The sequence below is a fragment of the Somniosus microcephalus genome, chromosome 30 (assembly GCF_052327205.1).
Source record: "Somniosus microcephalus isolate GS21.2 chromosome 30, FLI_Smic_1.0, whole genome shotgun sequence".
Taxonomy (NCBI): domain Eukaryota; kingdom Metazoa; phylum Chordata; class Chondrichthyes; order Squaliformes; family Somniosidae; genus Somniosus; species Somniosus microcephalus.
Window position 1 is genome coordinate 21,811,687 of NC_141016.1, and position 27,510 is coordinate 21,839,196.

The following is a 27,510-nucleotide window of genomic DNA, read 5'->3' on the forward strand; positions in this document are numbered from 1 at the left end:
GAGGTTAGGCTGATTGGCTCAGCTCATCTGCTGCTGAGACTCTCGTCCATGCCTTTGTTATCTCTAGACTTGACTATTCCAATGTTCTCCTGGCCAGCTCCCATCTTCTGTCTTCCGTAGACTCGAGCTCATCCAAAACTCTGCTGCCCGTATTCTAACTCGCACCAAGTCCCATTCACCCATCACCCCTGCTCGCTGACCTACACTGGCTCCTGGTCCACTAACGCCTCGAATTTAAAATTCTCATTCTTGTGTTCAAATCCCTCCATGGCCACGTCCCTCCCTATCTCTGTAATCTCCTCCAGCCCTACGACCCTCTTAGAACTCTATGTTCCTCCAATTCTGGCCTATTTTGTGTTATGAATCTTATGATCCATGAAGAAAGACTCATGAAATAACACTGGACGGCCAGCTGGTGGCGCCGTCCAAGGAGTATAAATACTTGGGTGTGAGCCCAGCTTGCCCAGGACATTGTGTAAACAGGAACTAGTGAAAGATAACTAGACCTCCATGTTTTGAAACAAGTTGATTAAAGCCTTGATTTATACTCGAACCAAGTGCGTAGTGAGTTTTATTACATCATTGTGCATCTCCGATTTTTTGTTCCTTTTGTACACTTTGCAGAAACCAGTTTAATCAGTGGCTGGGCCAATATCTGGGAATTCCTTATCTAACGCTAATTGTGGGAACACATCAACAGAAGGACTGCAACAGTTCAAGGCGAAGGTCCAGCACCACTTACTCAGGACAACTAGGGATGGGCAATAAATGCTGCCTTGCCAGCGATGCCCAAATCCTGAGAACAAATGCTTGGGGACAGGTTGGCTACCTGACACTTGGCCAGGTACAAAGCACGATGAAAAGCCCATGGGAGAGAGAGGCTCTGCTTTGACCTCAATCACAAACGCATGCAACTGAATAGCATGCTAGGAAAGTAATTTTATTTAAGCCGTGCCCTATTAGCCCTCAGGACTCCCCAAAGCACTTCAAAGCCAATGGGGGAAAAATTCAGTTGTTTGCGCCTCCTGTTAGCGCCTTAAGAGGGCGCCAATTGGGGCGCAAAGCAACTAGCACCCGGGCGCGGCGATGTTTGCGCCGCTCGCGAAATTAACTAGACATTTTGCGGTGGCACTAAACACTGCCGCCACGATCTCCTGCACCGGCAGATCGTGACGCCAGTCGAGTGCGCAGCGCCCCGGACCGGATATTGAGTGGCGCCCCCTGCCTTACCACCTGCCGCTAGCAACGACAGGTTGAGGGGAGCGTTTTGCAGTTAGAAAGGGACGAGGGGAGCGCTATTTAAAGGCGACCGCTTCCTGCCTTTTTTTGTCAGTGACATTTTTGCACCACGCATTCTGAGAGAGAGAGAGAGAGAGAGAGAGACTTCTGGAGAGATTCAACGCTGTGTGAAGGAGTTTTGGGTACTGAGCAGCACTTTGCAGGTTCATTTTGATTTGCCCTTCCTTGCTTCACCAGCGCTCTGAGGTAGCGCCTCGCTCCTCGGCCTTTGCGCCTTAAGACAGGTGTGAAGCGCCTGATTTAGCGCTCCAATCACCTCCAGGGGCGATAAAAGCCAAGTTTGCTGTCGGAGGCGATAATTAGCGCCAGGCGCTAAACTTTGCGCACGGCCGATAATGGCGCCCCAAACGGGGCGATACTGAATTTTTCCCAATGACTTTATTTTTGAAGTATTTTTGAACTGTTGTCTTGTAGGCAAACGCAGCAGGCTCTTTGCGCATAGCAAGCTCCCAGCCGCAGCAAATGAATGACCAGACAATCTGCTCTTTATAGTGGTAAACCACCACTGGCATGGAGTGTGGGGCTCGGAGTCAGGACTGCCCTATCTCTGAACCTTGCTCGTGTCTGCTGATACTCGCCATCGGCGGCAGAACCTTGCAACTTCTGCCCGGAGATACTCTGGGGCTGGAGTGAAAACTCTCCCGAAAGATGAATGTTTCTCTTGCTGAGAGTGCGTGATGGAGTGATGAGCAACTTTCTTTTCAAGTAACCGATTGTCATCTTTTATGTAACATGTTTTCTCATGTTGTCTACAGCAGAGATGTGACTTGATGCTAATTTTCCACCAGATGCTTTGTAGTTGAAGGAACCAAGAAATTTAATTATTACTTAGTTTTCATTTCTATTATGTAGGATCTGAACTGAATATTTCCTGGCACTGAATTTGTCATTTGGTCTGTCATGTGCACCTGTTCTACTGTATGAACAAATCAAAGCACCAGAACACTGACAGCGAAACATGCAGATTGAATTATGGAATTCAGAGAAATGAATTCAGACCTCTTCCCATCCCTTCCTCTCCCCCAATCTATAGAGTAGACAAGCCACACTGCTAGAATACTCAACCTCGACCGACACACAGTATTGAGGGACTGCTGTGTTGCCAGAGGTGTCACCCTTCATATGGCACATGACACTTTCCTTCTTTCCTTACCTCTTTCCCTCTTTTCCTCCTTCCCTCTTTCGTTCCTTCCCCCTTTCCTTTCCTCTTTCATTCCTTCCCCCTTTCCTTCCCCCTTTCCTTCCCTATTTTCTTTCCCCTCTTTCGCTCTCCTTTTCCTTTCTTCCTCGTTCGCTCTGCTTCTCTCCCCTTTTCCTCTCTTTTATTTCTTCCTTCCATTCTCTCTTTCTTTCTGTCTTTTTGCCCCATTGTTGTTTTATGGGATCTTGCTGTGTGCAACTTCCCTACCAGCTTTGCCTTAAAGTCAAAAATAATTCATTGTATGTAAGACCCAGATCATAAAATCCAGACTTATTGAAGACTTAAATATATTTTTAATGAATGTGTTTCCTGGGAGCTCCTCATTAAGGAGTCTATAGAATTGACAAATAAACAAGGAACGTTGAAGGCTAATTTTGGTCATTTAAAAAGGGGCCCTGACTCTCTCAGATAACTGCAGTGGGGGATATTTTGAAGTGGGGCCCATCAGTGATTTGTTAATTTTTTAGAAGGAGCTAGTTTATTGCTATGTGAGTTGCTGCTGGTGATTTGCTGGATTCTTTGTGTGTGGGTGTGCGGGTGTCAGCAGTCTGCCTTTTTACAATGGGTGAAGATTAATTTCCACTGACCTGCTGGTGAATGCCTTTGTCTCTTTGTTATCTTGGGTGTTTTTTTGCAAACCACATTATTCATAAACTAAGCAAAACTTAAAGAAGTATTTTCTGCCAGAAACTGAATTCATTATCGTAGTGTATTTTAGCAGATGACTCATCCAAAAGATGGCACGTCTGATGGAGGAGTGCTCCCTCAGTACTGCCCTTCCGACAGTGCAGCGCTCCCTCAGTACTGATCCTCCGACAGTGCAGCACTCCTTCAGTACTGCCCCTCCGACAGTGCAGGGCTCCCTCGGTATTGCCCCACCGACAGTGCAGCGCTCCCTCAGTACTGCCCCTCCGACAGTGCAGCGCTCCCTCGCTACTGCCCCTCCGACAGTGCAGCGCTCCCTCACTACTGTCCCTCCGACAGTGCAGCACTCCCTCAGTACTGCCCCTCCGACAGTGCAGCACTCCCTCAGTACTTCCTCTCCGACAGTGCAGCACTCCCTCAGTACTGCCCCTCTGTCAGTGCAGCGCTCTCTCAGCACTGCACTGAAGTGTCAGTCTGGATTATGTGCTCAAGTCTCTGGAGCGGGACTCAAGCTCACGACCTTCCGACCTTCCAGTTTGGCATAAAAATAAAACAAAAAAGGTGACTCAACCGTGGCTAACAAGGGAAATTGGGGATAGCATAAGATCCAAGGAGAGGACATATAAATTGGCCAGAAAAAGCAGTAAACCTGAAGATTGGGAGCAGTTTAGGATTCAACAAAGGAGGACAAAGGGATTAATTAAGAAGGGGAAAATAGAATATGAGAGTAAGCTTGCAGGGAACATAAAAACTGACTGCAAAAGCTTTTATAGATATGTGAAGAGAAAAAGATCGGTGAAGTCAAGCGTAGGTCCCTTGCAGTCAGAACCAGGGGAATTTATAATGGGGAACAAAGAAATGGCAGACCAATTAAATACATATTTTGGTTCTGTCTTCACAAAGGAGGACACAAATAACCTCCCACAGATGTCGAGGAACATAGGGTCTAATGAAAGGGAGGAACTGAAAGAAATCAGCATTTGTAGGGAAATGGTGTTAGGGAAATTGATGGGATTGATGGCCGATAAATCCCCAGGGCCTGATAATCTACATCCTAGGGTACTTAAGGAAGTGGCCCTAGAAATAGTAGATGCATTGCTGATCATCTTCCAACATTCGATGGAATCTGGAACAGTACCCATGGATTGGAGGGTAGCTAATGTTACCCCACTATTCAAAAAAGGTGGTAGAGAGAAAACAGGGAATTATAGACCGGTAAGCCTGACATCGGTAGTGGGGAAAATGCTCAGAGTCCATTATAAAAGATGTAATAGCAGAGCACTTGGAAAACAGTGACAGGGTCAGACAAAGTCAACATGGATTTACAAAAGGTAAATCATGCTTGACTAATCTACTGGAATTTTTTGAGGATGTAACTGGTAAAATAGATAAGGGAGAACCAGTGGATGTGGTGTATTTGGACGTTCAGAAGGCTTTCGATATGTCCCGCATAAGAGATTAGCGTGTAAAGTTAAGGCATATGGGATTGGGGGCAAGGTATTGACTTGGATAAAGAACTGGTTGGCAGACAGAAAGCAAAGAGTTGGAATAAACGGGTCTTTTTCCAAGTGGCAGGCAGTGACTAGTGGGGTACCGCAGGGATCGGTCCTTGGACCCCAGCTATTCACAATATATATTAATGATCTAGACAAGGGAACTAGATGTAATATCTCCAAATTTGCAGACGACACAAAGCTGGGTGGGCGTGTGTGCTGTGAGGAGGATGCCGAGAAACTATAGGATGATTTGGACAGGTTGGGTGATTGGGCAGAAGCATGGCAGATGCAATATAACGTGGATAAATGTGAGGTTATCCACTTTGGTGGCAAAAACAGGAAAGCAGATTATTATCTGAATGGCAATAGATTGGGAAAAGGGGAAGTGCAATGAGACTTGGGCGTCCTTGTGCACCAGTCGCTGAAGGTAAGCATGCAGGTGCAGCAGGCGGTTAAGAAGGCAAATGGTATGTTGGCCTTCGTAGCGAGAGGGTTTGAGTACAGGAGCAAGGATGTCTTGCTGCAGTTGTACAGGGCCTTGGTGAGACCACACCTTGAGTATTGTGTGCAGTTTTGGTCGCCTTATCTGAGGAAGGATGTTCTTGCCATGGAAGGAGCTCAGCGAAGATTCACCAGGCTGATACCTGGGATGGTAGGAATGACGTATGAGGAGAGATTGGATCGATTGGGCTTGTACTCGCTGGAGTTTAGAAGAATGAGAGGGGATCTCATTGAAACTTATAAAATTCTGACAGGACTGGACAGGCTAGATGCAGGAAGGATGTTCCCGATGGTCGGGGAGTCCAGAACCAGGGGTCACAGTCTAAGGATAAGGGGTAGGCCATTTAGGACAGAAATGAGGAGGAATTTCTTCACCCAGAAAGTGGCGAACCTGTGGAATTCTCTACCACAGAAGGCAGTTGAGGCCAATTCAATAAATATATTCAAGAAGGAGTTGGATATATTTCTTAAGGCTAAAGGGATCAGGGGTATGAGGAGAAAGCAGGGACCGGGTACTGAATTTGGATGATCAGCCATGATCGCATTGAATGGCGGAGCAGGCTCGAGGGGCCGCATGGCCTACTCCTGCTCCTATCTTCTATGTTTTTATGACTCATAGACGAGAGTGCTACACACTACACCATGGCTAAACACCAATGGCCTTCACAGCAGGCGCCACTGAAAGCAATTGCAATTGGAAACTCTGCATGGCTCCTCTGCCTGCCCCACATAGGGACTCGGAGAGCAACTGCACACTTCCCAACCCTGCCCCCACTGAAACATCGATATTGTTGGTATATAAACAGAAAATGCTGGAAATACTCAGCAGGTCAGGCAGCATCTGTGGAGACATCGAACTGAAATGTTAACTCTGTTTCTTTCTCCTCAGATGCTGCCTGACCTGCTGAGTATTTCCAGCATTTTCTGTTTTTATTTCAGATTGCCAGCACCCGCAGCTTTTTGCCTAGATGTCGTTGAGCCTGGGATCTTCCTGGGCTGTGTGGCTCAGGACCATACAGTGGTGCATTTATTCACTGAGTCATTGAGGGAGCCCTAGCAACTTCATGTAACCGCGATCGATGGCTCGTTTAGTAAAGGCGGTGTGCAACTGAGCCGTACAGACCAGCAGGTTCGGGAAGGCTGAGCTGATCTCCGTCATGGAGTCGATAGGGGGTGCCGCTGAGTTAGAAAAGGCGAGAATCGGCCAGGAATCCAACTTCTAAGCACTGCCATGTGATTCCTGCTGGAAAGTATGTGGAGACGAGAGGAGTGCGTGATTGGGCTTGACTGTGGTCCTACTCCGGTCCGGGTGCCTATCGCCACCGATTGTCTAGGGTCGCACTGGAAGAGAGGTTACTTGCAATACTGCAAACAGGAAGAGAGTGCTGAAGCTGAGTGCTGTTGGGGAAAGGCAATGGGGATCAGTTTGAGGGTGATGGAAACTTCATACTTACTTTTCCTGTACGGTGAAGGCCATGGAATCGCTTCCGACACTGTATCCAGGTTCTTCTGGTGACTCCCAGCGAGCTGACATCTGCTGCCACCTGCATCCATGCAGCCTTGGTCTCAGTGGGAGACCTCTTCCTCCCTGACCTAGGGAAGAGGACCTCCCTGTGGGCCCTCACCCCATCCAATAATGCCTGCAGTGAATCCTCGTCAAATTTGCTGCCAGCTCGGGGTCTGGCACTGGCCACAGCTGCTGCAGGCTCCTCTGCCATCCTGTGTGGTTCGTATGGAAGCCTGCAGAGGTTGCAATGCTTGCTATCGACTTTAAAAGCACCATGAATGATGACATCATACTGTGGGGCTTTCTGACTGGAAATAGTCAATTAGCAAGGGTTCCCACACGCTGGAAATGAATTGGCCGATTGAGGGAAAATTGCATCAATCTGGCAGACCCATTTACATTTGTGTGGGAACCCCGACATTCGTGTGGGAACCCGACAATTCCCCGCACCTGTGGGAAAATAGGCCCCAGAGTTTTTTGGGAGGGTGGGGTTGAGTGAGGAAGGGGCAACAGCTGTGATTATTGACCTGGGTAAGGGTAAGACAGGTGGCGGGGTGGGGAGGGAGAGGAGGGGAAGAGCGAGAGATGTTCCCTGTGGGGAGGGAAGCAAAGGCATATCAACTTAGTTGAGCTCTGAATGAATAAGACTTGAACATTTTGCTGTAATCAAAGTAACTTGAATTCAGATTGATTTATCCAAGAGTGAAAAGGTAAATGCAATTTCTCTTTTTAATAACGTGCTTGTTTTCCTTCCTACAGTCAGAAAGACATTTCCCTTAGGTTTTAATTTCAATAGCACAATGTTCATGCTATATAAGCCTTTTTGATTACAACAGGTCGACTATACACAGCGAGTGAAAACACCTAACCTTAATGACTCATGGAATGATGAATATTATGATTGCCCTCAGAGAAAACAAGCTGGTTATAGTATTTGCATAATAAATGAAATGGGTCCTGAGGAGAAAGGAAATGCATTTTCAATTAAATTCATCACAACACTGTCAAAAAGCTGAGGGTAACCTATCTGTGATTTTTCTGCTGTTGTGGAAAGATGGAGGATGCATTCCTATCGTACAACTCTCTCATCTAGTACCGTAAGCAGAAGCCTAAAAGGAAGGGGTCACAAATATCCATTGCATGTGGCTACCAAGCATTGAGGCTGCAGTTTGGCCCATGTTTGTGCAGAAGTGACGGTAAGCTTCAGCCATTGGTGGCCAGGTTTGAACAGGTCTCTTCCAATAATGTTTGAACTGTAGCAGTGTCATGAGGAAGTATCTGAAAGTGGAACAAAACCAGAAAAAGGGCTGGGAACACACACACCGCAGGCCAGTCAGCATCTGTGCAGAGAGCAGAGGGTGTTGCGAGGAAGGGTATGGAGCCGCAGGGTATGCAGCCGCAGGGTATGGAGCCGCAGGGTATGGAGCCGCAGGGTATGGACCTGCAGGGTATGGACCTGCAGGGTATGGAGCCGCAGGTTATGGAGCCGCAGGGTATGGACCTGCAGGGTATGGAGCCGCAAGGTATGGAGCCGCAGGGTATGGAGCCGCAGGGTATGGACCTGCAGGGTATGGACTTGCAAGGTTTTTGCTTTTGGTGAAAGTGGAGCCCGACGAATCAGACCAGAGGGATCGTGAGTGTTACCCGAGGGGAGTTGGGTTAGGCACGGCCATTTCGCCTCTTGGTCCCGGCTTCAGATGCAGCCAGACTGATGGGATAGAATTTTCATTCCTCTGCTGTGTTCATGAAATGACTTTGAACAGTCTCCATCTCGTTCCTAGTGGCCTTGGGCCCTCGTCCCCAGTTCGGCACAAAGTTGGCTGCCTCACTCCCAAAGCCCATAGGAGATGGAGGGGGGAAAATCGTCACAATGGCGCAGTAGGTTGGGGTTGAGAGGGGAAAGCTTTACACTGCATCGAACTGTGCCTTGCCTGATCTGGATGTGATCCACCCCTGGCCTTTTGTGCATCCCCCACTTCCTTCTCCCCAATGTTAGCAGCCGTGTCTTCAGCTGCCTGCTCCCTAAGCTCTGAAATTCCCTCCCTAAATCTCCGCCTCTCTCTCCTCCAATAAAATGCTGCTTAAAGGCTACTTCTTTGACCAAGCATTTGGCCACCTGCTCTAATGCCTCCTTCTTTGGCTCATGTCAACTTTTGTCTGATTATGTTCCTCTAAAACGTCTTGGGTCATTTTATTATGTTAAAACCACTATATAAATGCGTTGGCAAAATACTGGAGATGCTGGAAATCTGAAATAACAACAGAAAACGCTGGAAAAACTCAGCAGGCCAGGCAGCATCGGTGGAGAGAGAAACAGAGTCAATGTTTCAGGTCGATGACCTTTCGTCAGAACAGTTCCTGTTGTTATTTTATATTATATATAAATGTGTTGTTGTTGGCAGTGATACTGGCTACTAACACCCCTCGCCTTGAAAAGTTCAAAAATCCATTAAAAAACACATGTCTGAGTACTGGGGATAAGTTCATCAGAAGCTATCGGCACTCAATGAATAGGAAATCTTCTACCCTCAGTGTGCGCAGGTAGTAGAATCTACTCTCTCGCTTATCCCTTCGATCAAAAAGCTGTTGACCCAAGTTAACCCTAGTTGTCGCCGGTGCCTGAGCTCATCATTTGTTTTCTTGTTTCCTTCCTGCAGTTTAAGTGGACACTGGTCGCCGTGCTGCTTCTGCAATTGGTTTTCATAATCGTCAGCTTTTTATGTCGGAATAAGGTACGTCAGTTTGCTTTTCCTTTTCTTCCCCCTGCCAGTCTTCTCCCCTCCTCCTGAAGGCAGAAGCTCCTCGAGCTGCGATCCACGGGTGTCAGTCATTCGTCCCCCCCCCCCCCCCCAAGTAATTCTCCCAAACCAGCATCGTTTAATGTTCTTCTTCTTAGGCAGTCCCTCGGAACCGAGGATGACTTGCTTCCACAATAAAAATGATTTCTCAGGTGGCTGATGCAGGACCTACAGTCTTTGTCACAGGTGGGGCAGACGGTGGTTGAAGGGGCGGGTGGGTGGGGTGCTTGGGTTGACGTGCACTCCTTCCGCTGTTTGCGCTTGGTTTCCGCTTGCTCCCCGGCGAAGAGACTCGAGGTGTCCGGCGCCTTCCCGGATGCTTCTCCTCCACTTTGTGCAGTCTTGGGCCAGGGATTCCCAGGTGTTGGTGGGGATGTTGCACTTTTTCAAGGAGGCTTTGAGGGTGTCCTTGAAGCATTTCCTCTGCCCACCTGGGGCTCTCTTGCCGTGTCGGAGCTCCGAGCAGAGCGCTTGTTTTGGGAGACTCGTATCGGGCATGCGGACAATGTGACCCATCCATCGGAGCTGATCAAGTGTGGTCAAAGCTTCGATGCTGGGGATGTTGGCCTGAGCAAGAACAATGACGGTGCGCCTATCCTGCCAATGGATTTGCAGGATCTTACAGAGCTGCATTGGTGGTACCTCTCCAGTGCTTTGAGGTACCTGCTGTACATGGTCCATGTTCAATTTGTGATGGTAGACAGTGAGCTCCTTAAAAGCAGAGGGTTTGACTGCTGAGCCTGAAGTCCACACAAGGGCACATCAAGGAGGAGGGGGTTAGCAGTTGGGAATGGGACCCTTGTAGTGTATGTACCTTGAAGAAGGAACTATATTCTGCAGCCCCTGTATACTGCAGTACCAGTAGTGACCACCCCTGTATATAAGCCTGTGTAGTAACTTTGTATAGTAGTTCCAGTTTTGTCTCCATTCAGTAAACACCTGTTATAACCAACTTCTGCAGTCCGTGTCTCAATTACACACAGACATTACATTGGCGACGAACAGATCCGAACTTACCTATAGTTCTGCACCACCTCACGGGGATCCATCCCTGAAGCGAAGTTATTAGAGGTCGAAGCCAGAAAGAAGAAATCCAAAAAACAAAAAACAAACAGAAGAAACGGGCGTCGACCGTGGGCAACCGCCCTCTGATTCATCGAATTCGAAGATTTGCAGGAGAGGCTGTCGAGAGCTGGGCTTGGTTATCCAGTCTATGGTGTTCCAGCTAATCGGGCTGGTGGCAGGTAGTACACTGATCCTTCCTGGGCTGCGGCGGGCTAGAGCTCGATCGGGTGGCTTTTCAACGGGGCCGAGCAGCGTTGTCGGGAAGAGGAGAGAGAGGGTGGAGCACACAGGGCGCGGCCGGTGCTACGAAGCCGGGCAGCGTACAGACCCGAGAAGAGGGAGGGAAGTGTCCCATAGGGTCTGCTCTGACGATGGGAACAGTAATTAAAATAAAAGAAAAAGAAATTAGAAGCGCAGAAAGCCGCGAGGAGCTGCAGTTTGCCACGGGGACCGCGGAGAGCGGCGTTGGCAGCAGCGCGGGGGGAACATAAGAACATAAGAAATAGGAGCAGGAGTAGGCCAATCGGCCCCTCGAGCCTGCTCCGCCATTCAATAAGATCATGGCTGATCTGATCCTAACCGCCAATCTACTATCACAGAACTATCTCCTGAATCTAACAGAATTAGACACATGAAATTGGAGCAGGATCAGGCTACACGGCCCCCGGGATCGCTCCGCTACCCACAGGGCCATGACCGATCCGAACCTAGACTCATGTCCAAATTCCTGCCCGCTCCCCGTAACCCTTAATTCCCTTTCTTCTAGGAAACTGTCTATTTCTGTTTTAAATTTATGTAATGATGTAGCTTCTACAGCTTTTTGGGGCAGCATATTCCATGGACCTACCACCCTCTGCGTGAAGTAGTTCCTCCTCATCTCAGTTTTGAAAGAGCAGCCCCTTATTCTAAGACTATGCCCCCTAGTTCTAGTTTCACCCATCATCAGGAACATCCTCCCCGCATCCACCCGATCCAACCCCTTCACAATCTTATATGCTTCAATAAGATCGCCTCTCATTCTTCTGAACTCCAATGAGTAGAGTCCCAATCTACTCAACCTCTCCTCATATGTCCATCCCCTCATCCCCGGGATTAACCGAGTGAACCTTCTTTGTACTGACTCGAGAGCAAGTATGTCTTTTCTTAAGTATGGACACCAAAACTGTATGCAGTATTCCAGGTGCGGTCTCACCAATACCTTGTACAACTGAAGCAATACCTCCCTATTTTTATATTCTATCCCCCTAGCAATGAAAGCCAACATTCCATTGGCCTTCTTAATCACTTGCTGCACCTGCATACTAGCCTTTTGAGTTTCGTGCACCAGGACCCCCAGATCCCTTTGTACTTCAGTACTTTCCAGTTTCTTGCCATTAAGATAATAATTTGCTCTACTATTTTTCCTGCCAAAGTGCATAACCTCACACTTTCCAGTATTGTATTCCATCTGCCAAATCTCTGCTGCGAAGACCATAGGGCGTCGCCATCAAGGCATAAAAACGCCAGCAACAGCGCTGGCAGCAGCGGAAAAGACAGAAAGCGCGGGAGGCGCCATCTTAATCCAGCGGGGAAGAAGGCAAAGCGCGGGAGGCGCCATTTTGTTCAATCGGGGAAGAAGGCAAAGCGCGGGAGGCGCCATCTTAGATCTCCAAGATGCCGAAGACTGGCAATATCACTGCCTTCGATAATGCAATAGAAGGCTGGACCACGTATGTGGAAAGAGTCGAAGTATATTGCAAGGCAAATGAAGTAACCGATGAGAAAAAGGCATCGGTACTACTAAACTTAATGGGCGCAAGAACGTACGGCCTATTGTGGAACCTGATTACTCCAGTCAAACCGATGGCGAAGAGTTTTAACAAAATTGTTGATATCCTACAGGAACACCTAAATCCTACACCGCTGCTGATAGCAGAAAGATTTAAATTCCACAAGAGAAATCAGCATAAAGATGAGAGCAATGCTGATTACCTTACGGAACTATGCAAGCTATCAAAGCACTGCCAGTTCGGAGCAGGACTGGCAGATACCCTACGGGACAAATTTGCCTGTGGACTCCTGAGTGAAGGAACCCAGAAGAGGTTACTCTCAGAGAAAGAGCTGACGCTAGATAAGGCTTTCAGCGTGGCAGTATCATACGAAGCAGCAGCAAGGGGAGCTGCGGAAATACAGCAAAAGCCACAGGAATACGGCACCCATGAAATGACACGGGGGTTTGAAAAATGTTATCGCTGCGGCAGAACAACCCATGACCAGAAGGACTGCTGGTCCAAGGACAAAACATGCAGGCAATGTGGAAAGATGGGACACATTGCACGAGTTTGCAGGTCCGGGAAGAAGACTAACGACAACAAAAAGACTACTAAGGAACAGTACAGGAAAGTACAAAAGATGACGGACAGTAGTTCCGTAGACCAGAAGAGCGATAGTGAATCCGGGAACAAGAGACTAAGCTGTCTCAAACTATACAATGTAATTGCAAAAGAGGATCACCGAACCATTTGGGTCACCCTCACGATAGCAGGGTCCCAAGTCAAAATGGAATTGGATACAGGATCAGCCCTGACCGTCATGAATCGACGAGACTACGAGCGGCTATTCTCACACATACCCTTGAAAGACACATCCATTGTCTTGAAGACATATACGGGGCAGAAAATATACCCCAGAGGGAAAATAAGGGTGCCTGTCGAATACAACGGCAAGGAAATACAGAAATTGTATCTGTACATACTGCAAGATGGTGGACCACCGTTATTGGGACGTGAATGGATCAGAAAGATAAGTTTAGACTGGCACTCCATTCAGGCACTGACGGTGGCTGGTAAAAAGGATGACGACGTCACACCTGGACGATTGTCAGAAATCTTAGCTAATGCTAAAGAGGTATTTCAACAAGAACTGGGAACTCTTAAAGGCGTAACCGCCTCGATAAAAATAGAAGAGAATGCAATTCCCAAGTTTTTCAAAGCAAGACCGGTACCGTATGCAATTCGCCCAGCCGTCGAGGCAGAGCTGGAGAATCTGGAGAATGCAGGCGTGTTATCTAAGGTAGACTGGAGCGAGTGGGCGACACCCATCGTTCCTATCATGAAGAAAACGTTAAACAATAAGTCTGAGGAGCCAAGGAAGGTTTGCATCTGTGGGGACTTCAAGGTGACTGTGAACCCAGTCCTTCACACAGTACAGTATCCTCTTCCGAGGATAGAAGATATTTTCGCCTCACTATCTGGAGGGAAACGTTTTACAAAAATTGACCTTGCAGATGGAGGTTGAAGAATCCTCTAGGAAATATCTCACGATAAACACTCACAAAGGTCTTTACCAGTATAATCGACTGGTATTCGGAGTAGCATCAGCTCCGGCTATATGGCAAAGAGCGATGGAACAAGTCCTGCAAGGGATTCCGGGGACTCAGTGTTACTTGGACGACATCCTAGTGACAGGTGAAAATGACAGTGAACACCTTCCAACTTAGAGCAGGTGCTCACTAGACCAGGAGAACATGGGCTATGAGCCAATCGCCCCAAGTGCGAGTTTTTTAAGAAAAAAATATCGTATTGTGGCCAGCTGATTGATGAAGAGGGGTTACATAAGTCCCCTGACAAAATTGAAGCGGCAGTTAAGGCTCCAGCGCCTGAAAATGTGTCGCAACTGAGGTCATTCCTCGGATTGGTGAATTACTACGGTAAGTTTTTGCCGAATTTGTCCACAATTCTGCACCCACTGAACGCCCTGCTACAAACTGGAGTAGCATGGAAATGGAGCAACGAATGTAAGCAGGCCTTTCAGAAGTGTAAAGGCCTGATCACTTCAAGAGAAGTATTGGCTCACTACAACCCATCACTACCGATAAGACTGGCGTGTGATGCGTCTCCCTACGGCGTTGGAGCGGTACTGTCACATAAATCCCTTGATGGTTCAGAGAGGCCAATAGCTTTTGCGTCACGCTCGTTAACTGCAGCCGAGCGTAACTACGCCCAGATTGACAGAGAGGCCCTCAGTCTGGTGTGGGGGTGAAGAAGTTCAATCACTACCTGCAAGGACAGAAATTTACTCTACTAACTGATCATCAACCTCTTGTCTCCATTTTCAACCCTAAGAAGGGCATTCCGATAATGACAGCACAACGGCTACAGAGGTGGTCCCTTTTCCTAGGGGCTCACCAATATGACATCGAGTACAAAGGAACTAAACAGCATGGGAATGCTGATGGATTGTCGTGCCTACCGTTGCCGACGGTGGAAGAAGCACCTGCAGTGGATCCTGTGGAGATATTCCACTCTACCATAGTCAAATGTCTACCTGTGACAAATGCAAACATAGAAAAGGAAACACGAAATGACCCGACACACTCCAGGGTCTGTGATTTAACGGTGAAGGGATGGCCAGCACATGGCGAACCACTGTTGCCAGCATTCTCGCCGAGAAGAGAACAGCTGTCAGTGTGCCGAGGAACCTTGATGTGTGGATCCAGAGTAGTAATTCCACCCAAATTGAAGGATAGAGTGCTCAATGAGCTTCATGAGGGTCATCTGGGAGGGGTAAAAATGAAGAACTTAGCTAGAGCGTTTGTGTGGTGGCCGGGAATCGATAGAGAAATCGAAGAGATGACCAAGAGCTGTACAGGATGCCAGAAGGTCCAAAACGCCCCACCACAAGCCCCTCTACATCCATGGGAGTGGCCCTCATCCCCATGGCAAAGGGTACACATTGATTTTGCTGGTCCATTTATGGACTCGATGTTTTTAATTGCGGTGGATGCACATTCAAAGTGGCCAGAGGTAATAAAAATGTCCTCAACCACCACAGAAAAAACTATCACAGTCTTACGAACCATATTCGCCAGGAATGGGCTGCCTGAACAGATTTGCTCCGACAATGGACCACAGTTTGTGTCTGAAGAGTTCCGGAGGTTCTTAAAGAACAATGGTGTTAAGCATTACACATCCGCCCCATATCATCCAGCCACCAATGGATTGGCTGAGAGGTTCGTTCCAACATTCAAGAAGGCTATCAAGGCAATGTGTAATGAAGACATACCCCTACAACACAAGGTGGATAACTTCTTGTTTGCCTACCGGAATGCGACACATGCGGTCACCAACCAAACTCCAGCCATGATGTTCTTCAATCGAAGACTAAGATGCCGCTTGGATTTGGTTAAGCCAAACATCAGAAGAGATGTGGAGAACAGGCAGTTTCCGAGTATGAATGAAAGGCCAACCAGGAGTTTCAAGATAGGTCAACCAGTTTTGGCCCGGGACTACCGCACAGAGAAATGGCAGCCAGGAACGATCTGCACACGGCAAGGACCTCTAATGTATACCGTGGACGTTGGAGAGAGCATTGTAAGACGCCATGCTGACCAGATTCTAGAGTCACTGGAAAACGTCAAATCTACACCACGATCCTATACACCTGGTGATGAAACCAAAGTACCAATTGCATCTACCTCAGAATCGGTGATATTGGAAGCAGACGAACCAAACAACGACGTTGATCCTGAATCAACTTTGCCAGAAGAACCTGATACCCCAAAGAGGCGTTATCCGGACAGAATCAGGAAGCCTCCTCAAAGACTGAATTTATAATTGATTAACTTCAGCTAATGTATATAGCAACTGTAATTGTAAATATGTTATTTAATTATTAATCGAATGTTATGTACTGTTTAGCTAAAAGGGGAGGAATTGTAGTGTATGTACCTTGAAGAAGGAACTATATTCTGCAGCCCCTGTATACTGCAGTACCAGTAGTGACCACCCCTGTATATAAGCCTGTGTAGTAACTTTGTATAGTAGTTCCAGTTTTGTCTCCATTCAGTAAACACCTGTTATAACTAACATGTGTCTCAATTACACACGGACATTACAACCCTGACCATATTTTTTCTGTAACTCTGGAGGGCTGAGGTTAGCTGCCGCACTGGCTGAGATCATTCCTGTGGCTCACTCATTTTCAGAGCCTTGGTCATTCACTTCTGGGGACTGCACCTCAGGAAAGATACATTAGCCTCGGAGTAGATTCTCCAGAATCATTCTGGGGGCTGAAGCGTTAAATAATCAGGTCAGGTTGCATAGACTAGGCTTGTATTCCCTTGAGCATAGAAGTCTGAAGGATGATCTGATCGAGGTGTTTAAAACGTTAAAAGGAATTGATAGGGGAAATACAGGGAAACTATTTCCTCTGATAGGGGGGTCAAGAACGAGGGGGGCATAATCTTAAAATCAGAGCTGAGCCTTTGATGAGTGATGTCCTGAAGCACTTTTTCACACAAAGGGTAGTGGAAATCTGGAACCTTTCCCCCTAAGAAGCTGCTGAGGTTAGGACCAAGGTGGGTGAATGGAGTTGAGGTACAGATCAGCCATGATCTAATTGAATGGTGAAGCAGGCCCGAGGGTCTGAATGGTCTACTCTTCTTATGTTTCTACCTCGTTTGATGGCTCAGTTGGTTAGAGTCATAGGGGTAGAAATTGACTATAGCCCCATTTGGGGCGCCAGCCTCGCCAGGGCGCTAAAAGTAGCGCCCCGGAAGCATTCGCGGCCGCCTGCCGGAATTTCAGTGGAAGCGCCCCAAAGGGAAGCGCTCCGCTACTGGAGGCGCCCCGCATCCCTCTTGGGGCGCTGCGACTGAATATCGTGCCGCAACGTGCCGCAGCGCCACACGCTGCGGCACATCGCGCTGCGGTATTGCAGGCCTTCCTCCCCTTCTTAAAGGGGAGGGGCCTTGTTCAGCGTGAACTGGGGCCCAGCTGGGCCCCCGAGGATCGCGAGTGCCGGCAAAAGAGCCTGGCACCGAGGAGAAGTGTCGGGCTCCTGGAACGCAGCCGGCACTCCGCGGGGCGGGGGGTGGTTCAGGAGGCCGGGGACGGGAGCACAGGCAAGTGCTGGCAGGGGGCCAACAACAAAAATGGCCGCCCTGCACCTCTCCTTTAATTTGCGCCTCTCCCGCCGCAGGTAGGCCCCCCTGAACCGGCCGCACATAGCGTCCGGTGGTAAATCAGGGGGCGCTTCCAAATATCGCGGCTGGGGCTTGAGCGGGGTGCTGCGCACACCAATGACGTCATCGGTAGCGGCGCAGCGCTAACAGCTAGCGCCACCACTAGCGTCCCGCGGAATTTAGCGGGAGGCATGGGCAGTGGCTTGCGACCCACTTAGCGCCCTCTTAAGGCGCTAACGGGTGGCGCAGCCAACTGAATTTCTCTCCCATAGAGTTATACAGCACAGAAAGAGGCCCTTCAGCCCATCGTGTCCGCGCCGGCCTTCAAGCCCTGTCTATTCTAATCCCATTTTCCAGCACTTGGTCCATAGCCTTGTATGCTGTGGCGTTTCAAGTGCTCATCTAAATGCTTCTTGAATGTTGTGAGGGTTCCTGCCTCTACCACCCTTTCAGGCAGTGAGTTCCAGATTCCAACCACCTTCTGGGTGAATTTTTTTTTCCTCAAATCCCCTCTAAACCTCCTGCCCCTTACCTTGAAACTATGTAAAGGCAGCTCACTATCTTAACCAATTGAGCAAACAGGTTTTTAATAATTTTTGAAAGGATTATCAATGATTTGGTCCGACAATGGCCTAATCAGAGCATATATCTATAACATAATACTGCGTTATCTAATACAATACTGCGCTGTTTGTAGACTACAGGCCGTTGGAATCAGCTTGACTTTTCTAAGCGGGACTGGTTGACTCTCCCAGTGTCTCAGTGAGCGCATTCATGCTGAGGCCTGACCCTGAGCCAGTTCAAGGCTGGGCATCCCCAGGTTCCAGCCGGGAGCCACTGGGACATTGCTGGGGCTGCCACTGTTGTCATGGTGAGGGAAAAGGAGAAATCAGCCAGACCTCCCACTGCCTTTCCCCACCCAGGGTTGCCCGCTGGAAAGTGTGAGAGAGACAGGGTCAAACTGGGTTGTGCTCAGAATGGTCTGCCGACACTGTCCTGACAATATGGTGCAATCCTGGGAGGGGAGGATCTCAGGGTTAAGCTCAGGGATGGGACAAACATTAATACAAAAGCAAAATACTGTGGAGGCTGGAAATCTGAAATAAAAACAGAAAATGCTGGCGATACTCAGCAGGTCAGGCAGCGTCTGTGGAGAGAGAAACAGAGTTAACATTTCAGGTCGGTGACCCTTCGTCAGAACTGGAAAAAGTCAGAGCTGTAACAGATTTTAAGCAAGTGCATGGGGGTAGGGAAAGGGGGGAAGGAAAGAACAAAAGGGAAGGTCTGTGATAGGGTGGAAGGCAAGAGAGATTAAAAGTGCTGGAAAATGGGATTAGAATAGACAGGGCTTGATGGCCGGCACAGACACGATGGGCCGAAGGGCCTCTTTCTGTGCTGTATAATGACTATGATTCTAAAAGACAAAAGGTAGGATTGTACAAAGCAAAAGGAGATGGTACTGGGACAAGTAAAGAAACAAAAGGCGGGCCTAGAAGAGGTGTAAATGGGTATAGCAGAATCATCAACAGCTGTGCATTGGTGCATTCACTGAGGTTGCTACTGGTTACAGAAGAGGCCAGCCTTGGTTAGCTTTTGTTGCCAGGTGACCCCCTGGGGGAAAAATTCAGTTGGTTGCGCCACCCGTTAGCGCCTTAAGAGGGCGCTAAGTGGGGCGCAAACCAACTAGCGCCTGGGCGCGGCACTGCCCACGCCTCCTGCAAAATTCAGCGGGAGGTTAGTGGTGGCGCTAACCAGTAGCGCTGCGCCGCTGGCGATGATGTCATTGGTGTGCGCAGCGCCCCGCTCGCGCCCCGGCCGCAATCTTCGGGAGCACCCCCTGATTTACCGCCAGACGCTATGTCCAACAGGGTCAGGGGGGTGTACCTGCGGCCGGGGAGGCGCAATTTAAAGGCGAGGTGCGGGGCGGCCATTTTTGTTGCTGGCCGCCTGCCAGCACGTGCCTGCGCTCCTGTCCCCGGCCTCCTGACCCGCCCCCCCTTCCCCCCCCCCCCCACAGAGTGCCGGCTGCGCTCCAAGTGCCCGGCACTTCTCTTGGGTGTCAGGCTCTTTTGCCTACACTCCCGATCCCCGGGGGCCTAGCTGGGCCCCAGATCGCGCTGCACAAGGCCCCTCCCCTTTAAGAAGGGGAGGAAGCCTGCAATACCACGGTGCGACGTGCCGCAATGTGCCGCAGCGCCAAGATATTCACTCGCAGCGCCCCCAAGAGGGATGCGGGGCGCTTCCAGTAGCGCCCCGCTTCCCTCTTGGGGCACAACCACTCAATTTCCAGCACACAAAATCACATTGTTAAAACACAGGGGGCTAAAAATTGAGTAGCGCCCCAAATGAGGTGCTAACTTCGCTGGGGCGCTAATTCTTTTAGCGCCCCAGCGAAGTTAGCACCTCATTTGGGGCGCTACTCAATTTTTAGCCCCCTGTGTTTTAACAATGTGATTTTGTGCGTATTACGATGAAGGGTGTCCTTTCTGGACTCGGCAATATTTGTTTCACCTCAGGAACCTCTGCACTGATTTGTTCGCCTCAGCCAGCTGACTGACTCCCAGAGCTGCCACACAGTGCGTCATTGCCTTATGACAGTCGGCCAAATGACTACAGCAGCTTCGATCAGTTCTTGGGCAGTCTGGCAGAAACCACTTTGCTGTGAGCCCTGCTGCTCTGACACTTGTAGTCGGGCCTCCCTGGACACTTCAGCACACCGTACCTTTGAAAGATAATGGAGAAAACAACACCACTAGTCCACATGAACTGAAAAAATGGAAATTGAAACTCTTCAGTGGTTGTCCAGCTCACTCAACCACTGTCAGCAGCCTGTGCTTTAACGCTGGAGAACCCCTACTCAAAGGTATGGGACATCCTGAGGATGGGAAAGGTGCTATACAAATGCACGTTCTTGATTGGTTATCCATGCCTTTGTTACCTCTAGACTTGACTATTCCAACGCACTCCTGGCTGGCCTCCCACATTCTACCCTACGTAAACTTGAGGTAATCCAAAACTTGGCTTCCCATGTCCTAATTCGCACCAAGTCCCGTTCGCCCATCTCCCCCTGTGCTCGCTGACCTACATTGGCTCCCGGTTAAGCAGCGCCTAGATTTCAAAATTCTCATCCTTGTTTTCAAATCCCTCCATGGCCTCGCCCCCCCCCCCCATCTCTGTAATCTCCTTCAACCCCCCGAGATATCTGCACTCCTCTAATTCTGCCCTGTTGAGCATCCCTGATTATAATCACTCAACCATTGGTGGCCGTGTCTTCTGTTGCCTAGGCCTTAAGCTCTGGAATTCCCTCCCTAAACCTCTCTGCCTCTCTTTCCTCCTTTAAGACGCTCCTTAAAACCTACCTCTTTGACCAAGCTTTTGGTCACCTGCCCTAATTTCACCTTATGTGGCTCGGTGTCAAATTTTTTGTCTTTTAACACTCCTGTGAAGCGCCTTGGGACATTTTACTACATTAAAGGTGCTATATAAATACAAGTTGTTGTTGTTATCTGCTAGCTCTGGTGGCATAGTGGTTAGCACTGTTGCCTCACAGCGCCAGGGACCTGGGTTCAAATCCGGCCTCGGGTGACTGTCTGTGTGGAGTTTGCACATTCTCCCCGCGTTTGCGTGGGTTTTCTCCGGGTGCTCTGGTTTCCTCCCACAGTCCAAAGATGTGCGGGTTAGGTTGATTGGCCATGATAAAAATTGGCCCTTAGTGTTAGGGGGGATTAAATACGTGGGGTTACGGGGTTACTGGGATAGGGCTTGGGTGGGATGGCTGTCGGTGTAGGGACCGGGTGCTAGGGTTTGGATGATCAGCCATGATCTCGTTGAATGGCGGAGCAGGCTCGAAGGGCCGAATGGCCTACTGCTGCTCCTATCTTCTATGTTTCTATGAGACACTATATTACTACTCGGTGTTTCCCCTGCTATAGAGCTGTTCTTTAAGGGCCATTGATAAAAGTTCTGTAATTTGGAAAGCTATTTCTGTGTTGCGCATCACCGATTTTCATCGCTCCACCATTGGCGGCTGTGCCTTCAGCTGTCTCGGCCCGAAGCGCTGGAATTCCCTCCCTACACCTCTCCGCCTCTCTCCCTCTCTCTGCTTAAAACCTACCTCATTGACCAAGCTTTTGGTCACCTGCCCTAATAGCTCCTTATGTCAATTTTTCCCTGATAACCGCTCCTGAGAAGCGCCTTGGGACGATTTACCACTGACATGAATCAGTCATTCATGAAAGAAAGACTTATGAAATAATACTGCGCAGCCTACGGGTGGCGCTGTCCAGGGAGAGTATAACTACTCAGGCACGGGCCCAGCTTGCGCAGGACATTCTTAACAGGAACTAGTGAAGGTCACAACTAGACCTCCATGTTGTAAAACAGTTGATTAAAGCTTTGTTTAACGCTTAGACCAAGTGCTTAGTAGTTTTCTTACGTCAACCACGTTAAAGGCGCTATATAAATGCACGTTGTTGTTGCTGTCACTGGGAATTCAGGAGAGTGCTTTGATGGATTGGTTGCGTTCAGTAACTGCACAGCCAACTGACAAGCAGCGAATCTGTGTGGTCCATGTGCTGTCAATGGCCATAGACTGTTTCTCATAATCATGGGGTGGGGGGTAGAATAATGATATCAGTACAGGGGCGCGGAAGGGAACCTTGGGTCCCAGCTACAGAGTACGGGCATGAGATGTATGGCAGAACGTTGATGCCAGCATGCACCCCTGAAAGCCGGCAATTGTGTCCTGGGTGAGGAGATTGTTTAAGGCAGTATCAGGGCAACATATACTCTGGAGGTGAAAAACACAATCATCTCGGCTCATTTAATGTCAGCACTCGATCAAACACTTTGCCAAAAGCAGCACTGTACTGGACCTATGTGACTGAGCTCCAACCTGATCGTGCAAGTCCAGGTCGATAAAGAGTCTTCACCCTAAATCATAATTCCAAAACCAAGCAGCTGGCCTTGTGACAAATGTGATGGAGGAGGCCAGTTAATAGACTCTGGGTGAATGGGCATGACCCACTGAAGACTAGCTCTGTTCCTGACAGCCAGTTAACACTCTGTGTGGCGGTCATTTGGCTGTTTCGCAACCCGAGACTGAGATATTCGGGTCAGCAATGAAACTGCCTTAAAATAAAAAAGTCCTTCTTTTGGAGTGTCACATCGTTGGGATCTTCCACTTTTTCTTTTCAAACCAGAGGGAATTTCATTGACAAATGCAGCCTTCTGAGTGTTCCGAGCCGCCTGTTGCTATGTCGTGGAGAAATGCAGCTTGTGAGCTGGCACTTCATCAACAACGGTAGTATAGTGGCTATGTCACTGGGCTAGTAATCCTGAGATAACAACAGAAAATGCTGGAAAAGCTCAGCAGGCCAGGCAACATTCGTGGAGAGAAATTAGAATCGACGTTTCAGGTCAAAACCCTTTTTCAAAACTGGAAAGGAAATGAAATAGATCGAAGGCAGGGCTGCGATAGAACAAAAGAAGTAAAGAGACATTAAGAGGTATTCAAAACCAGACGAGATGGTAATAGGACAGTGGAGACAAAAGACGGCTCAGATTAGGTGTGAAGTGTTCTGGCAGGATGAGAGAGAGCTGCCATGTGGGAGAGAGAAAAAAAAGGAAAGGGGGGGAGGGAAACCCAAGACAAAGGGGTGCAAAAATTTTGAAAAAGGGTTCACCCGAAACGTCGATTCTAATTTCTCTCCACGGATGTTGCCTGGCCTGCTGAGTTTTTCCAGCATTTTCTGTTGTTATTTCGGATTTCCAGCATCTGCAGTATTTTGCTATCGTAGTAATCCTGAGACCCTGACTAATAATCCAAAAGAATGTGAGTTGAGATCCCACCATGGTAGTTTGAGAAAGTTTTTAAAAAATCCGGAAATAAAAATCTGGGGGGGTGATTTTGTCAATGGGGGTGCGTTGGAGGCGGGACTCCCACTTATCGGGTTTTAGTCCCACCTCCATCGACTTGTGACCAACCCACGCTATTTTCCCTTGATTAACCTTGTTAAGCCCGCCCAGCGGGCTCAGCAGGCCAATTAAGGGGAAGCCAGTTACAGAGAACGTCAGCCTATGACATTTCATCTGTCAAAAATTTTTGACAGATGAATTGTCATTGTTTGACAGCTCTGTGAAGCTGTCAAACACTGACATTCTCTGTTGTTTGATGAGTCCTTGCATTCAAGACTCATCAAACGTCTTTTGTGAGCCAAAATCAGATGGTTGTTGCATCGGAGAATGCAGCAGCCATCTGTCATCTCTGCCGGTGAGATGCGAGACTCTCCGCATCCCCAACTGTTGAAGCCTGCAGGAAGAAACAAAGGTAAGTAAACTTTTTCTATCACTTTCCACTCACCTCACATACTCACCTCTCCGCACTTGCACCCATCACTCACCTCCACAACGAACTTTTTGCACCCCGCAGACCCTCTGCTCGCCTCAGTGACTCTGGCAGGGTTTCCCGACATCGGGAAGTCCGCGCCTCTGGCAGAAAAATGGGGATAATGCTCGTAAGTGGCTGTAATCCCCTTTCCGCCTCGAGGAGACGGGACCCGGCGCAAGTCGGCTACCCGCCTCCTGGGAAGATGGCGCGGAGGCGGGTTGGGGGGCGGGTTGGGCACACGCCCCCAGATTCTGCCATTTTCCCGGCAAAATCCAGCCCCTTGGTATCAGTAAAAAAGTTACCGTCATAAAAGCCCAACTGGTTCACGAATGCAGGGAAGGAAACGGCCGTCCTTACCCGATCTGGCCTTAATGTGACTCCAACGTGGTTGACTCGTAACGCTTAGTAAGTCACTCAGTTGTATCAAACCTCTACAAATAACTAGTGGTTCAAGAAGGAGGCCTACTACCACCTGCTCATGGTTACTAGGCCCTGAGACTGCATTAAAATAAAAGGACGGCTTGTTCGGAACAATCTTGTGCAGCTCTAACTTTACATCATTTAAGATCAGGCATTTTCACCCACTTTCATTGGATTCCCTCCCACTAACCTGTTGGCCCCCTATTTTTCTTCCCCCTACTTCCACTGTAAAAAGAAAATCAGGGATTGCTGCTAAAAATCTCTATAACCCTCAGTCCTTCTACTCAACAGACATTGATCCCGCTCCCCTTATAAAGCTAATTATCGCTGAGTTAACGACCTTCTCTAGGATAAAATACTGCGGATGCCGGAGAGAGAAAAGTCACCGACCTGAAACGTTAACTCTGTATCTCTCTCCGCAGATGCTGCCTGACCTGCTGAGTATTTCCAGCATTTTTCTGTTTTTTTATTCCTTCTCGAGGAGTCTGTTCCGCACATTAGCTCTCCTGTGGGCAACAAGCGTTTTCTAATCTCCAAACTTTAAAAAAAAAATCATTCTCGCGATGTGGCCGTCGCTGGCAAGGGCGGCATTTGTCGCCCATCCCTGGTTGCCCTGGAGAAGGCGGGTGATACAACGGAGTGGCTTGCTGTGCCGCTTCAGAGGGCATTTAAGAGTTAACCACGTTGGTGTAGGACAGGAGTCACGTACAGACCGGGCCGGGTAAGGACGGCAGGTTTCCTTCCCTAAAGCACATTAGAGGAGCACATCACATACGACAATCTGACAACTCCAAACCTGATTACTAGAAGTGAAATCTGTTTCTGTTTCAGTTACTGGCAAAGTTTGTATACAAGGGGGAAAAATTCAGTTGGTAGCGCCACCCGTTAGCGCCTTAAGAGGGCGCTAAGTGGGGCGCAAACCAACTAGGACACGGCACTGCCCACGCCTCCCGCAAAATTCAGCGGGAGGCTAGTGGTGGCGCTAACCAGTAGCGCCCTGCGGCACTGCGCCGCTGGCGATGACGTCATCGGTGTGCGCAGCGCCCCGCTCACGCTCCGGCCGCGATCTTCGGGAGCGCCCCCTGCTATGTCCGACAGGGTCAGGGGGGCTTACTTGCGGCAGGGGAGGTGCAATTTAAAGGTGAGGTGCGGGGCGGCCATTTTTGTTGCTGGCCGCCTGCCAGCACCTGCCTGCGCTCCAGTTCCGGCCTCCTGACCCCCCCCGCCCCCCCCCACCGTGGAGTGCCAGCTGCGCTCCAAGAGCCCGGCACTTCTCTTGGGTGCCGGGCTCTTTTGCCTGCACTCCTGATCCCCGGGGGCCCAGCTGGGCCCCAGGTCGCGCAGCACAAGGCCCCTCCCCTTTAAGAAGGGGAGGAAGGCCTACAATACCGCGGCGCGACGTGCCGCAGCGTGTGGCTCTGCGGCACGTAGCGCCACGATATTCACTCACAGCACCCCAAGAGGGATGTGGGGTGCTTCCAGTAGCGCCCCGCTTCCCTCTTGGGGCGCAACCACTCAATTTATGGTGTGGGGGTGCTAATGTTTCCGGGGCGCTAGCACCTCAATTTGGGCGCTACTCAATTTTTAGCCCCTTAAGAAGTCATCCTGTGGCTGGTCTTTGCTGTTTGGGGGCCAACACTAACTCAACAACATGTCGTCGTAACAGTGGACTTCAGTCCCTGGCTCCTGCTATGCCACCACAGCAACCAACACCCACCGCTGCGAACTAACTTCAAAGCCAATATTTGGTGCTTTTCCGTGGGCTCAGCTAGTTGAGGTGATCAGTAATTGAGCTGTGCTAACTCGGAGGGTCCCAAGTTGGAGGCCCAGGCTGTGGTGAGTTTGTTGAGCCCGGTAAGAGTAGTGGTAAGTGGAGCCACAATTGTCATCTGGGTAAGGTGGCCTGGGTTCTCAGTGCTGACTGCTATCTAGCGACCCCTGGTGGACGTGCCTGTGCGCAGATGCCAACTGAGAACAGGATGAGGCTTGCTTGTGATTTCCCCTCCTGGCTAGGTGGCGCTGATCGCTGAGCTCATACGTGAAGATTGGCCACTTGTACAAGTGAAGGGCACCTGCCTCCTGTGGAACTGAATCTCGGCCTTCGGGAGAAGAGAAGGAGAGGGGAGCAAACTGGTGGGGAAGAGGGAGCATAAAAAAATCTCAAACCGAAATTGTAAATTAATCAAGATATTTACTTTTTCAGCACGTGAATTAAGTAAGACCCCACAATGTTCTCAGTGTAGACCCTATGCTTTGTCACTAATCGTTTCTGGCGTCTAATCCATTTGTATAAATGTAGTGAGGTGCCAGGCTAGTCTAATGCACTGCACAATAACTTGCGTTTGTAGGAGTCGCTGGAAATAAACAGACTGCGAGACTTTCATAGCAGCAAAGAAAAATGCGTGTTAGCTTTATTAACTCTCCGCATGGACTGAGGGACTCGACCTCGTCGCAGGGCTATGACGTCATCACACAATCGACGACTTTTAAAGGGACCCTGCCCCGTTAACCCAACCAAGTTCCGTACATAACGTGGAGCGATAACAACATTGGCTATACATAGTGAATTGTGTTACTGTCCCTGTGTGGTCTCCGCCACACGTTCATGTAACACTCATTACTTACAGTGGAGATGTCTCACAGCACTTTACAGAGTGGTGCGTCATTATAGGACATGGAGCAGGGGAGAGAAAAGAAGAGGGCCAGCAGGGGGCTAAAGAATGGTCAAAAACAAGGGTGTTAAGGAGACTCTTGAAGGTGCTGGGGGTTAAATTCGATAACCCCTGAAAACGGGCGCCATGATCGTGATGCGCGATTAACCCGCACCCGTTGAGTGGAGAGCAGGCAGCCCGGCAACTTTGTGCTGCTTGCTCATTGTAATGATCTCAGTGTGCAGTCAGTGCTCCCCACGCTGTTCATTGGCTGCATGCATCAGCAGGGGGCCCAATATTGTGAGTGCCAAGCACTGCTTAAAGCTAGCCTGCATTACTTAAAGGGGAGGTGCACTGTGGCTGCTGAAGGTGCAGAAATGTTTGGGAATATTGTGCTGCGCAATAATCAACAATGGCTGACCATGGAAGAGCGTGGGCTCCAAGGTTTTCGGATGCTGCACTGGAGGTCTTAGTTGAAGAGCTGGAAAGGAGAGATGTCCTGCAACCTAAGGGGGGACTGTAGGCCCTCCAGGCACATGCTCAGAAGGCAGTGGCAAGAGATAGCGGAGGAAGTCAATGATAGGAGTATAGCTGCA

General features: G+C 49.2%; 1 protein-coding gene across 1 annotated transcript in view; it reads left to right on the plus strand.

Moving 5' to 3' along the window:
* The window catches only part of LOC147098006 (tetraspanin-15-like), a 344,298-nt gene that overhangs the window by 77,199 nt on the left and 239,589 nt on the right, over nt 1-27,510 (plus strand). Inside the window, exon 3 of the mRNA XM_085971200.1 lies at nt 9,307-9,381. Coding sequence (XP_085827326.1) covers nt 9,307-9,381 — 75 coding nt within the window. The remainder of the gene's footprint in view (nt 1-9,306; nt 9,382-27,510) is intronic.